Source organism: Procambarus clarkii, chromosome 24 (assembly GCF_040958095.1).
Source record: "Procambarus clarkii isolate CNS0578487 chromosome 24, FALCON_Pclarkii_2.0, whole genome shotgun sequence".
Classification (NCBI taxonomy): domain Eukaryota; kingdom Metazoa; phylum Arthropoda; class Malacostraca; order Decapoda; family Cambaridae; genus Procambarus; species Procambarus clarkii.
Genome location: NC_091173.1, coordinates 4,791,292 through 4,805,884, shown reverse-complemented (window position 1 = coordinate 4,805,884; position 14,593 = coordinate 4,791,292). Strand labels below are relative to the sequence as shown.

The 14,593-nt window shown below is 49.1% G+C and overlaps 1 protein-coding gene across 1 annotated transcript in view; it reads right to left on the bottom strand.

Moving 5' to 3' along the window:
- eIF2alpha (eukaryotic translation initiation factor 2 subunit alpha) overlaps positions 1–14,593 on the bottom strand; it is a gene marked incomplete in the record, with an annotated part of 52,237 nt that overhangs the window by 24,286 nt on the left and 13,358 nt on the right. Inside the window, 1 exon segment of the mRNA XM_069330501.1 lies at positions 11,267–11,527. Coding sequence (XP_069186602.1) covers positions 11,267–11,504 — 238 coding nt within the window.

Genomic DNA, 14,593 nt, shown 5'->3' with positions numbered 1-14,593 from the left:
CCAACGCCACCGCAGGCCGCGAGACACGACCCGAAAGGCCCACGAATCGTGGGACCAGGCGCGGGCGAACAGCGCAAGCCGCCCCCCCATCGCCCCGTCAAAGGGGCAAACCGCGAAAGGGCCGGCGACCCTTACGAGACCCAGAACCCCGCACAGCGCGAACACCGCGCCGACCAGACGAGGGAGGGTCCGCAGGAGGAGCCAACCCCAAACCTGACACCAGAGGCCTACCACGACGAGAGGAACCCCGAGCCCTGGCACGACCTTTCCGGGAAGACCCACCCCGGGACCCCCGGAAAACCAACAAGTCCGACATCGGACGACAAGCCGCTGACGCAGCCTGAATAAACTGCGCCACAGCCGACTCCCCAAACAGGAGAGGACAAAAAGATGAAGAACGCCTAAGAGCCAGAGCCCAAGCAGATTCCACGGAGGAACCCAGCACCGCCTGCCGACACGCGAGACGGGAAGCATAGAACAGGGAAACCGCATCCCGCAAAATCGGCGTGAACAGCTTCAACAAGGCAGCCGACGAACGCGCAGCCGAGGACAAGGTGCCGGACCCCGGGACTGACCCAAGCGTCCCCACATCCTCCACGAGCCAATCCGAAGACAGCTCCAGGAGGGAAAAGAACCGCAAGGCCGAACACAAAAGGCCCCGAGCGCGCAAGTCCTCCGCCACGAGCGCCGCCGAAAGGGAGGGAACCTGCACATGGAGCTGAATAACGCCCACATCGCGGGGAAGGGCAGGGGCAAACAAGCACTCATTCAGGTACTCAAGTTCACCCCCCAGGAAAACCTGAAGCACCGTGGAAGCTTCCCGCCACTCCAGCGTGCGGGAACGACAGAAAGAATGCCAGGAATCCAGACCAAACAAGGGGCAGTCTGCTAGCCAGGACGACTCCGGAACCTCGTAACGGAGCCAGAAAGGGAACGAAGTCCCAAACCTGAACGTGGACGGATCCATTTCCGAGGCATAATCCGGGTCACGCAGGAGGTAAGCTGCAAAGGCCGCTCGCACCACACCAGGTTGGATGCGATAAGCCGAAAACCTCCGGAAGGACGGAACCGACGTACCCGGGGGAACACGGAACCGTACCCGGGGAGGGGCCGACACCAAATCCAACTCGTACGCAGAGGGGGGGAAAGAAAACCCCACTCCTTGTAACAATAAGCCCCGCTCAGTGGGAAGAAAAACCCAGGCGGGGTCCAGCGGGGCCCAAGGCCCCCAAGTCAGCCCCTCCCCAGCCTCGAGGTCCGTCACCACAGGACCCGAGGCCGAGTCCTCTCCCCAAGCCCCGACCCCACAAGACAAGGACGGAGCAGCCGGAAAAGCTGGAGGAAGGGGGGCCCACTGGTCAGACCCTGAAGCTTCGGCCGGGAGACAAGACTCGAATGCCTCTGCCACCCCCCCGGAAGGGGCAATCCCCGAAGCTGCCAGAGTCTCGAGATCAAGTAACCCCTGCTCCGACCCCGAAACCCTCAGACGCTTTGGGGCCGGAAGCAGGGGCGGGGGACCAGAACGAACAGAAGGGGAAGGACGAGGAGGTGCGGACTGAACCAGGATCGAAGCGACCCCCACCCCCAAGTCCGGGTCTCGAAAAGCAAAGCGGGGCAGCCCCGGGGCATCCGGGGAAGCAACCAACCGAGCGCGTTGCAACAGACGAAACCTAGACTGCAACGCACGTGCCGCCTGTACCCGAATAGAATCATCAGAGGATTGGGTAAATTGAGTCACAAGCAAGCAGCAACACTCACAGGACTCAGGGTCGAAAGTATCACCGACCCAACAGGCAGCGTGGCAGAGGCAAAAACAATGAGGGTCACCCTGAGACAAGGGGACCGAGCAACCCTCAAACTCGCACACAGCGAGTGGGGACTCCGGGGTCACATCCATCGGACCCACGCGCCCCCTAGGGGATTCCCAGGGTCCTGAGCGTTTACTTTAAGAGGACTCGCGCTCAGGTAGTCCCAGGCAGGGTGCTGCAAACCGGCGCCCAAAACTACCAAGCAAACTTCTAAAGCTGAACCCCAGGGACGTGTACACTCACGGGGACCTAGCAGGGGGCGCCACCGAGGAGAACAGTGGAAGGGCAAAAACAAACTGAATAAAATGACAGGAACCCCCCACCAGGCAAAAACAAAAAGAAAAACAAAACCCCGCAAGAGGACAGCGAACCCCAAGGAACAGAGCCGGCCGCGATGTCGGGAATTACAAGCTGAGCAGCACCCTGCGCCCCTACCAGTGCAAACTGCCTCTTACCTGCCGGTAACAAGGGAGAACAGAACACCCAAGAGCCCAACAGGCGGCCGAAAAACCGAAAGGTAAAACGGACCAGCAGAGGCAGACCCCGAGGAGCCTGTGGAAGGTGGCCCCAAGCCCCAAGGGCAGTACTTACAGGGCACCTAGGGAAGGCAGCCCTAGGCGCATGCAGCCCGAGTACTGAAGATAACTCCTGGCTCTCGCACCCACAAAACTAACACCACACTCAAAGCACAGTGCAGTAGCGACACCGGAGCCAGAGCACACGACCATCGCCTATAGCATCAGCCTCAAGAACTAAGGTGTGGGTAGCCGGTGCGGGGGGTCTAGGGCTCCCCCTTCTCCCTCCCGGGGAGGGGGGAGCTGCGCAGACAGCGGCGCGGCAGTGTGTGACGTCACACTAGTTTGCTTGTTTTCGGTTGGGGAGTTCTATCCACTAGTTCGGTTTTAGGTAGCAATTTTAACCAGAATAGGGGTTTGTTTTGGGGCGCTTACCTTTCTGGGTGCCTGTTCCGGTCGATGGCAGACATAGAATGCTTCCAACTACACGGGGGCTTCTATAGGCCATTGCTCCCCTTGCCTCTCTGAGGGGGCCCGGTTCTGGCCGTGGTCCCCGGTAGGCCTAAGAACTCCATACACATGACTGATGCCAAAGTCTGACATTAGCATATCAGCCTGGGATAGCTCCGGGGAGCCGACGGGGCTCCCCCCAGAAAAAATTCTATTATACATACCAATGACACAATTGAGCCGAGAAGTTGGCCGATGACGTCACAGAACGTGAGCGCTCAAGGCTGCTGCGTCAGCCAGATGTCACTCACGGCCGCTCACGCGGCCCAAGTTGCCGCGAATTTATTTTCGCGGAATTATTTACAGTATTCTTGGGTCATTTTACTCAAATTTTTTTCGCTAGTATTGTTCCAATTATTAGCAATAGACGTTGTATTATAATAAAAATGGTATAAACTCACTAGGCGCTCACATATTAGTGTCACAAGTATGCCCACCAAAATGGTATAATTTACAGGAAATATTCAATGTATTTTGGTTTTTTTCAATATAAACACAAAAATAAACTTGATATGTACATTTATTTTCCAAAGAATTACACATTTAGTACTCCAGGAGACTGTGATACTGTGCGAAAGTCGATATGGCACAGAGGGACGGCACACGCTTCGCACCATGTCAACACCAATTTATGTTTCTGTGGCCTCAATTTGGTACTGGAACACACAACACACCGACGCTGGCCTGCTGCACGAGCTCCAGTTGGTGGTAATTTCTTGATTTGATGTATCAGAAAGGCCTCCCTGTAAGCGAGCCTGGGTGCAGGAGCATGGTTCAGTATTGGGTCTCGAATGGGTCTTTGTATACCAGGTGTGTCCTTGCCAAATTTACCTAGCAACTGTTTCACAACTTGAAAACTGAACGAACGGAAATATGGTTTTCTACCTGTCTTCACAAGAAACATATTGTAACTGTTCAGCATTGTTACATCAATAAGGTGAAAAATCATTTTCTTCGTCCACTTCACTGTTTTACGTACACACTCTACAGCACCCACCATCATGTCACATTTATCAACTAAACGCATGTTGATGTTGTAGTCCATCACACAATCTGGCTTGTATATTATTTGCTTTGTTGTTCTGTTCACCTTGCCACTGTCTACCATTGTACCAGGGTGAATGGTGGTCAACATGTTCACTTCACGTCTGTCTTTCCACCGCACTGAAAGCATTGCACCACTTTTTCTTACCTCGCAATCACCTACTTGCATAGCAGTGTCAAACACAGGCATTTCCTTTCGTTTTGGCTTTACTGTTCCACACACTCCAGTCTTATTATCCAGCAAGAATTTCGTTAGCAAGGGACTGGTATAATAGTTATCTGTGTACAATATGTGGCCCTTGTTCAGATATGGTGCAAGCAGTGACTTCACCACACTACCTGAGAAGCCATATTGGTCATTAGCAGGAATATCTACATTAGTGGCTGAATAAAGTATCATGTGTAACACCATTCCTGATTCACAGTCACAGAGCACAAAAAATTTCAGTCAAAATCGGTGATGTTTTGAGGGAATATGGGCGCAACTTGAAGGCAGCACGTCCTTCGAAAAGCACAAGGGATTCATCAATAACCAGCTTCTGAGCTGGTACGTAGTAATCTCGGAACTTTCCAATCAGGTCATTTAGCACGTGCCTCACCCTCCAAAGCCTATCATCCTGTCTCTCGTCTGCATTATTTGCAAAATGAAGGCACCATAGGATCAACAGAAATCTGTCTCGGGACATATATTTCCCGAACAATGGTGTTGGAACAGAGTTGCCTTTGCTCCAATAATCTGAAATTACGTGTTTCACACAATGTTTCATCAACATGCAAATTGCAAAAAACACATACATCTCATCAACAGTTGTCTCTTTCCAACGCTGTAGTCGCGAAAATTCTGAAACTTCCTCACCTTCGATGAGATCAGCCGCAAGTCTGTTCGTTTCGTGAACAATGTGTTTCATTAGCGGCTCATCGAAATATGCAGTAAAGAAGTCCATTTCACACATTTCGTCACCAGTATCAGGGAAAAGATCAGTAATTCCCACATCTCTGTTATCAACGTCGGGAATTTGTGAAACAAAATCTTCCCCATCACTCCACACACACAAACCTGCTGCCTTCCGAGAGCCATTAGCTGCACCACGGCGAGGAATCCGGGGACCAGGAGCTGAAGCAGGCATTGTAACAGTAGGGGCAGGAACGGTAGATGAGGAAAAAGATGTGGAACATGAGGGAATTTGTTCCTCATTGTCGCCATATTGTCCCATGCGGCGGCGTTTGGCTGGGCGGGCAGCTGATGCGGCGAAACTTGAACTGGCACTAGCAGCTGGGGTAAAACTATTCTCCGACTCTTCATCACTAAAGCCTGAGAAAGATTCACTTGTTTCAGACTCGTCAATCGTATCATAAACGTGCAGTGGTATAGATGAACGACGTGCTTGGGCGCGAGGTGGTGTTGAGTAGTAGCCTCAAGAGGCATCCTCACCCTCGTGGCACCCACATGTTCGCCCTCACTATCCGTTGTTTCGATTTCTTCTGGCTGGGTATAATCTTCATCTATATCTGAGTCGTCAATATCAGATTCATCAACGTCCTTGAACAATTCATCTGCAATTTCGTCTTCAGTCAAGGACTGCGCGGCGCGGAGCGCTGGGCGAGGTCGCACGCTGGGTCGTGATGCGCTCGCCATGGTGTCTGGCAACTAACTAAGGCCTGTGAAACAAAGGAGGCCTGCTCTGGATTTTTTTTCAAAATAGCATCTGTTTACAATCGCCCCTGGCTACAGTATGGGTGACCCCTTTACACCGCGGGACGTTTGAATCGTGCCTGGCACCCTTTGGCGTATATACGCCATGCGCACGGTGGGACATGTTACTCATGGCGTATATATACGCCATGCGCAGTTTAAGGGTTAAAGCCCTGGGGTTTTTACTAATTCCACTCACAAGTAATTTTAATTTGTGCGTGCCAGCTGCATTTGCACAGCACAAGAAAAAAATTCTCTGTTCTGTTTATAACCACCTGAAGGATCGTCCTCACCACTATGAGCCATCGTGTCTGTGGGACGCATACTCCAGTACAAACCTGTCTCATCAGCATTATAAATTTGCTCTGGAGATAAATTTTGTTCCTGCACCATCTCCGCAAATTTACTTACATACTCATCAGCACCAACAATATCAGCAGATTGTCTTTCACCATGCACTTTAATGAACCTAATGCCATGACGGGTTTTAAAACTTCTGAGTCATCCATCACTGTATACACATTTTCGAGTAATTTTCATTGCTTGGTGAAATTCACGCGCCTTTTCCACGAGCAGCCAGCCTACCACTGGCTTCTTCGTCACCTCACGTCTCTGTTTGTACCACTCCCACACTGCGTTATCAATACTCTCCACCTTTCTTTTACTTACTACCTTTCTATTTCCTATTGCCTTATCACTTTCACTTCTAGAGAAATAATAAAAAATGATAGGTTTAGCCTTAAGAAGATCAAAAACAGTACTTTTACTAATGCCATATTCAGCGCACATGACACTTTTCGGGACACCGCTCTCCACCTTCTTAATTATTTCAACTTTCTTCTCAAATGTCATCACTGACCTCTTTCTTTTACGTAACCCGCTTGTTGATGCTTTCACTGACAATGCGTGCATTTGGAGTCGACATGGTGCACGGATGTTCCTTGATTCTGCTGATATGTAAAACAAAGTCACGGAATGAACACTTCAGTCTCGTGACAAATTCAAACAATGAAAACAATAGGCTGTGAATCTGTGACGTCACAGGGTAGCAGGCACCAGAGTGGTGGCGCCCGACACGGTCAGTGGGCAAACTAAACCATCTCCCACCTACCCACCCACCACCACGGGCCAGCGCGACGCTTGGTAGACCACTTCCTCACCCGAACTTGGTTTGTGTAGGGTAACCTCAACCCCGGCCGGCGTGAAGCTTGGTGGACTGCTTCCTACCCGAACTTAGTTCGTGTACCTACCTTGAGGCTACCTTGAGGTGCTTCCGGGGCTTAGTGTCCCCGCGGCCCGGTCGTCGACCAGGCCTCCTGGTTGCTGGACTGATCAACCAGGCTGTTAGACGCGGCTGCTCGCAGCCTGACGTGTAGCGTGACTCCCCAACCCCAATCGGGAAACTGGAAGTTTCGGATAACTAAAGTTCGGGAACCAAGTGGTGCTCTGTATACCTTGTAAACTAATCATCAATTACACCATTATTATGTATTTACTATTTGTATCAGCAAAATTGTGCTATTAGCTTTTGGACCCCACCTTTCTAATGGAGTACAAGCTTTTAGGGTAACAAGCTTTCTAGCTTAGTACATGTGTTACATGTACTAAGTAACATGTACTTAGTACATGTGTTACATATACTAAGAGTCCATTATCATTTGTGGTGGCTATACTCTCGCCCATATAGTGCACATTAGGCCACAAGTCATCGCCCAGAGCCCAACACCAATACTGTATATATTATGTTCATATCCTTTTCGCTACTCTATAGGGTTGTAATGAAGTATACCCGGTAAACCAATTATCAATCTAAACATTATCATGTGTTATGTGAATTATGTAATTTACTATGTTATCAATCATGCATACTCTTGAAACTAGAGGGATACAAGTGATAAACAGAGAAACAACCAAGGAGAAGACAGGAGTCATGTCTCGCACACCTCAGTGTCAACAAACTTGGGCATCGTGTGTTGGCAAACACCAGCCCATATAGCAACCGTGCAACATTTCAGAATGCCTCCACCCAGTAAGGAAGAAACTTAACTTATTTTAAAGTTTCTTAAATTCTGCATACACATTAATTCTACAATTACATTTTTTTTAAATTATTCAATTTTTTGCACATAGGCAGGATTAACCATTTTGCAATAGCCACTGTAAGGGCTATAGCACTGGCTAGGGGTTAACCTGGTCGATTGCTCAGAAAACAACTGAAGTGTTTTTCAGAAAAAAATAAGTGTCCCGAGATATTAGGGGTTTAATGAGGGAGTGGCAGCCGAAATACAGGAATGGTGTTAAAAACCAGCGTTAAATGTAATGAGACGCCATTTTCTGGCTGAGACCCGGAGCTATCCAGGCCGATATTAATGTATTAAACCGTAGCATTAGTCAAGCGAATGGAGTTCTAGGCCTACTGGGTACCACAAGTCAGAACCTGGCCTCCTCAGAGAGGCACAAGGAGCAATGGCCTATAGAACCCCCCGTGTGGTTGGAAGCCTTCTATATCTGCCATCGACCAGGTCAGGCACCCAGAAATATAGGCGCCCTGAAACAAACCATGTCGGGTTAAAAATTTGCTACCTAAAAGTTGAACTGTTGGACAGAACTCCCCAAACTAAAAACGAGCAAACGGGCATGACAGCACAACCGTCACCGTGCCGCTGTCTGCACAGCTCCCCCCTCTCTAGGAGGGGGAAGAGGGAGCTCCAGACCCCCCCCTCACTGGCTATCCAATCCCCAGTTCAGAGGCTAGATGTCAAAACTGCCAACCGGAGGGAGGGAGACTGAGTCTCGCCCAGAAAATAGTTTCATTACATTCAACGCTGGTTTTCTGGGGGAATCCCCCCCCCCCTTCAGCTCCCCATAACTACTTAACCAAAGATAAAACAAGAGGGACTTACCCAGGAGGCGGTTGCCACTTGCTCCTTAACTTGAATTCGAGACAACTGGCTGCGACCGCCGACCCAATGCAGCACACGCCCGATGAGGGCCAGGAACATTAACTAGGTAGTGTAGCGAGTGGCCAGGACCCTGTTTGACCTCCAAAAACCCCATGCCCAAATGTCAGCCCAAGACATATTACCGAAGATGGTAGCCAATGCAGCAAACATACAAACGTCATGGGCACAAGGACAGATCGCAGGCTGACTGGACCTAATAACCCTGCGGACAATCTGGGAGACCGAACCCTGGAACAGGAAAGAAGGGAAACAGGGTCAACCCAAAGCATGGCCCCGGCCACTGAGGGCGTGGCGCACAGGTAACGGCGAAGAGCCGCAACCGGACAACACGTGATGCACCCCCAGCTGAACAAACCAGGCATCAATAACCAAAGGACCCCTGTGGAAAGCAGCGGTCTCATTCTTCGACAGAAAAGAAGATGGCTGTAAACAAGCAAACCTACCACAAGGACCAAAGGAGAAGAAACCTCTGCACCTGGAGAGCATGATGCTCCCCAACCTAACCCCCAGAAGCCAATGCCAACAGAATAAAAGAGCCTTAGAAAAAATCTTGAACTGAAGGGGCCATCACAAACATAGGAGAATAGTCCAATCCAATCCAAAACACCCAGTTCAATGACCAGCTTGGCACCCAGGACGGCTCAGGCGGCACATGAGTAGGCCGGAGGTGAAACAACGCACGAGACAGCTTGAGGAACGGAGCAGAAGTAATGCCCACCCCGAACGCAAGCTGAAGCTCCGCCAGCGCCCGCACGATATGAGGTGACGGTATTTGGCATACAATGACAACTGAAACAACCAAGATAGGAAGGACAAGACAACCCAATCCAAAACTGAAGAAAACCTACTGAGGGACAAGAAATCATGAAAGGACCGCCAGGAAACTGCATACTGCCACCGAGACGAAGTACGAAGGTGGGACGCCATCCACAAAGCCACCTGCTCACCATACAAAAGGTGATAAACCCGTATCAGAAAGACCAGATGAGAAGATTTGAGAAGATCGAACCAGCTACATAACGGACTGGCTCGATCTGCTGAAAGAGGCGGAGCTGCAGAAAGATCCCCCAGGTTCGGACACCGAGCAAGCAACACCTAAAACCAACGCTGGGCTGGTCACCAAGAGGCCAACAGGACTACTCTCCCTTGGTAAGTCTCCAAGCTAGTCAGAACAGCAGAACCAGGGGAGAAGAAGTACAGCTAATCCCACCTCAATCAGTCCTGCCTGAAGGCATAGACCCCGACAACTTTGCAGTCAGGGAAGGGCACCACATAATTCGGGAAACGCCTCGACCACGCCGACGTGAAGAGGTCCACCTCCAGGAGCCCATACGTCCGGCAGAGCCAGCTGAACGGGTCTACATCAACCGTCCATTCCGTGGACGAGGGTATGAACCGTGACAGACCGTCCGTCAGGACATTGGCCACCCCCTGATCGTGAAAGGCCAGGGGAGCCAAACCCAAGAACTCGGCAGACAAATCACCTGAAGCAATCAGCCCCAAAGAACCAAGTACCGCATCAAACCCCCGTGGTTTAGGCAACGAACCACCGGGGAGCATTCCGAATGGAGCCGGATTGTCGAACCTCGAGCAACGTGAACCCTCCGAAGTAACATCTACATGGTCGCTAACTCCCGCACCATGCAGTGGACCCGACGGATGGACAAGCCCCACCGCCCCTGGCCGCCCTGTGAGCACTGGTCTCAAAGCCACAGCCAAGAGACAACGTGTCCGTGCACACATCAAGCGAGGGCTCGGGTAGGTGCCAAGGCAATGAATCCCGAAAAATCAGAAAAAGGAAGCCGGCGACGCAGCGGCATACGTAAGGACCCAGCGATCGCGAGAGAGGCGGAAGGAACGTCCCCCGAAGGAACCAGAACAGCCGATGAAGCCAAGCCTGGCCAACGACCAACACAGCACAGTTCAGACTCCCGCGTAAACCCTCGAGCAACCTCCTTGTGACCTGGGAGCCCTCCAGAAACCACTGAAGGTGAGACCACAGCCACAGCAGAACCTCCAGAAGGAGACAAGGAAGCGGTCCGAGAGTCCCACACAAGACCCAGCCAAGTCCGAACCCGAGAGAGCACTAAATGGGACTTCCTCCAGTTTACCAAGAACCCGAACCCGGCGAGCTGAGAAAGAACCAAATACCCAGGCGAACAGACACACGGACTGGCTGGGAGCCCACACCAGCCAGTCGTCGAGGTAGGCCAGAACCCGAACCTCCTAAGAGATGCAGACGGGCCACCACAACCTGGGTAAGGCATGTGAACACACAAGGCACCAAATTCAAGCCGAATGTAAGGCAACGAAACCTGTAAGCCTGATGTCCCACAACTAACCTGCTTGATGGGGTTCTGGATGATGTTCTACTCCACAAGCACGGCCCGAGGCCAGGCTTGACTTGTGAGAGTTTGGTCCACCAGGCTGTTGCTTGGAGCGATCCGCAGGCCTACATACCCACCACAGCCTGGTTGGTCTGGCACTCCTTGAAGAAAACAATCTAGTTTTCTCTTGAAGTCTTTCTCTAGAAGTACAAAACTGAACACAACTGTTCCTAAAGTAAACAAAACTGACAAACATACCAAAAACATTAAAGTTGTTAGAAACTTTTCAATAAAACATGAAGATGACAATAATACTAAAGTTCTTCCCTTAAAGAACTTTGTACTTAAAGAAACTACTTTTTATGATAATCTAAAAAAATACTGCTATAAATAAAGTAAGGCCTACCTTTCTCCTTGTCCACTCTGATGACTACAACTGGTTCCGTCTTGCCCACCCTGATCAATTTATTCATGGATCGGATTCGTCGTCGAGAGAGCTCTGACAAGAGGATCATACCCTCTATGTTGTTGTACTCAAGCAAATGAACATAGGCCCCCATCTCAGCTATGCTTCTAACAGTTACCATTACTACATCATCCACCTCGGGATACTTCTGTGCGTAGTATCGGCAAAATAGAGGCATCTTGAAGGTTTTATTTTCGCACTCTGAAAAATATAAAATCACATTGTGCTTTACTAATAACAAAATGTTTCCAATTAAAGATGCTTATTGAAAAGCAGTCTTGTAGCCCTTTTAATGTCTTAATCACAAGCAATTATTTGACAATTCTGATTACGTCATGAATGGAAAACTACAATTGACTAGATTATTCTCAGAACCAATTTCAACTACATTTTATATTTATAAAATCATGTGGTAATCATGCCCTTCATTGACTACCCTTTTTTTTTAAATTTGTCAATTTAATATAAAAACTGCAGAACGGGTACTGTACAGTAATTTCTTTGATTGCAAGGTAGAGGGTACCTAATGCTAACAGCTGGGCGCCTGACAGCTGGGTGGACAGCGCTTTGGATTCGTGGTCCTGAGGTTCTGGGTTCGATCCTCGGTGGAGGCGGAGACAAATGGGCAAAATGTTTCTTTCACCCTGATGCCCCTGTTACCTAGCAGTAAATAGGTACCTGGGAGTTAGACAGCTGCTACGGGCTGCTTCCTGGGGGTGTGTAACAAAAAGGAGGCTTGGTCGAGGACCGGGCCGTGGGAACGCTAAGCCCCAAAATCATCAAAAGATAACCTCAAGTACCTCTATGGGGGTTGCAGATGTACAATAATTAAAAAAAATTTATTATGGACTGCACTCTTGATCAAATGGAATGCAATCCTTTAAAATTTTGGTTTCGATAGAAGTTTCGACTTCCAATGTAAAATACTCTACTGGTTTACCTTTGGTTTATGATACTGTTTTTTCAAACAATTTTATGGATAAAATGGGTCTTCACTCTAATGAACCATACTCCTTCACTTTAACCCTTAAAGTGCGCATCACGTCATATGACGTGCTGGACGTTGTTCCAGTAAACTGCGCATCACGTCATATGATGTGTTGGAGTACTATGCAAGATTTAAACAGCCCGCGGATACACGGGGTTCACCACACCTTCATCAGGGCTCTTATAAACAGACGCCATTTAAAAAAAAAATCGTGGGCCAAACTCCCGGGTGTTATTGGCCTCAGTATTGAGTGAGCTACCAAGCCTGACGCACGCAGCATGAGCTAACAGCACTGCTGTTCAGCTTGTGACCACAGCATCGCCTAAAAATGCCAAATTATACTTGTTCATGCTATTATGTAGCGATATTATTACAGAAGACCCCTGACTGTGATAAAACTGACCAGGGTTCTGATAATAGCAGGATTGTGGTGATATTTAGCGCTGTGCGCCATGGAAGGAGGTGTAATGCTGTGAGAGGGAGGGTGGTGTCGATGTCTTTTGACTGTGTGTGGCCACCTTTTATTGACTGCACTCACCATACCAGCTTAGTGGTTCGTTATGGTGAACACAAATGTAGACACTTATATATAACGTGCGTATAGAGGGTATAAACAGCAAGAGAAGGTTTGGAGCCGCCATTTTGGTGAGGGCGGTGGCGTCGTCTGCACAACACCACCATGCAGACGACGGTGTTGTTTACTGGTTACCACGATGGTCTTTGGGCACCATACCAGTTTATTTGTACAAGTATGATGAATAAAACAGGTAGATATTTATATATAATGTGTGTATATAGCGTAATAACACCACACAGTATTGTTGGAGAAGAAATATTAGTGCGTCTGGCCTTGAGGGCGGCCGCCGATCAGCTGACTGTGTGAGTAGCCACATCTCTGTGCCTTTACTCACCATACAAGCTTAGATGTACAGTTATGGTGAACAAAACATGTAGATACTTATATATAACGTCTGTATATAGTGAATTAGAGCAAAAACATTATTGTGGGAGGAGAATGAGGGTGAGTCAGATGACTGGAGGGAGGGCGGGAGTGGCTGGCTGGTACACGGCAGTCACTCCCCGTTACTTTTTGACTCATAATAGCTACTTAGCGGTTCATTATAGTGAACAAAACATGCAAATACTTATATATAACCTGTGCTTATAGTGTAATAACCGACAAAGTATTTGTTCACTGATTGATGAACATAATTGAATCAACAATATGCACACCATATTTTTGAATACACCAACGATTCACTCATTTTATTATATAAATATATCAAACTACACACTATTGAATAATATTATAGCAAAAAAAGTATGAAAAATCAATCAGAGACATTGAAATAATTCGGTAATTATCTCTTTGTGGCAACTCTGGCCTGACAGCTTGCGAGCAACAGACCGCCTGGGACGCACGCTGAGTCAGCGCCTATAATTTGCCAGACTTCCCCGCCCTATAGCGGGATATATATGCCACTTACGATTTTTTTATTATTTTTCCCGTGATCAGTGAACACAAATTAACAGGTTAGAAAGAAAAAATAATTTTTTTTTTTTTCAAAATGACCTGCGCCTGTGGGGATGGCAGGATATTAAACCCCGAGCATGTTAAGGGTTAATGAACCATCTTGAGGTTATCTTGAGATGATTTCAGGGCTCTTTTTTTTTAGTGTTCCCGCAGCCCGGTCCTCGACCAGGCCTCCACCCCCAGGAAGCAGCCTGTGACAGCTGACTAACACCCAGGTACCTATTTTACTGCTAGGTAACAGGGGCATAGGGTGAAAGAAACTCTGCCCATTGTTTCTCGCCGGCGCCTGGGATCGAACCCAGGACCACAGGATCACAAGTGCAGCGTGCTGTCCGCTCGGCCGACCATACTCATGGTTGTATGGTAGCATTGTAAGGAGGCGTGGCAGGATGTGCAGAGTACCCCCGTTGAAGAGCAGAGGTGCAATAGGTACTCAGAGAGAACTATCAACACCAGAGGCCCGAGACTGTTCAACACGCTTCCATTACATGTAAGGGGCATAGGCCGACCCCTCACAGTGTTTAAGAGGGAACTTGATAAATACCTCCAAAGGATACCTGATCAACCAGGCTGTGACTCTTACATCAAGCTGCGAGCAGTCGCGTCCAACAGTCTGGTTGACCAGTCCAGCAACCAGGAGGCCTGGTTGACGACCGGGCCACTAGGATGCTAAGCCCCAAAAACACCTCACGGTAAGATACTCTAGCAAAATCCTGAATGGTCCAAACTGTGTTTGGTGCAAAGT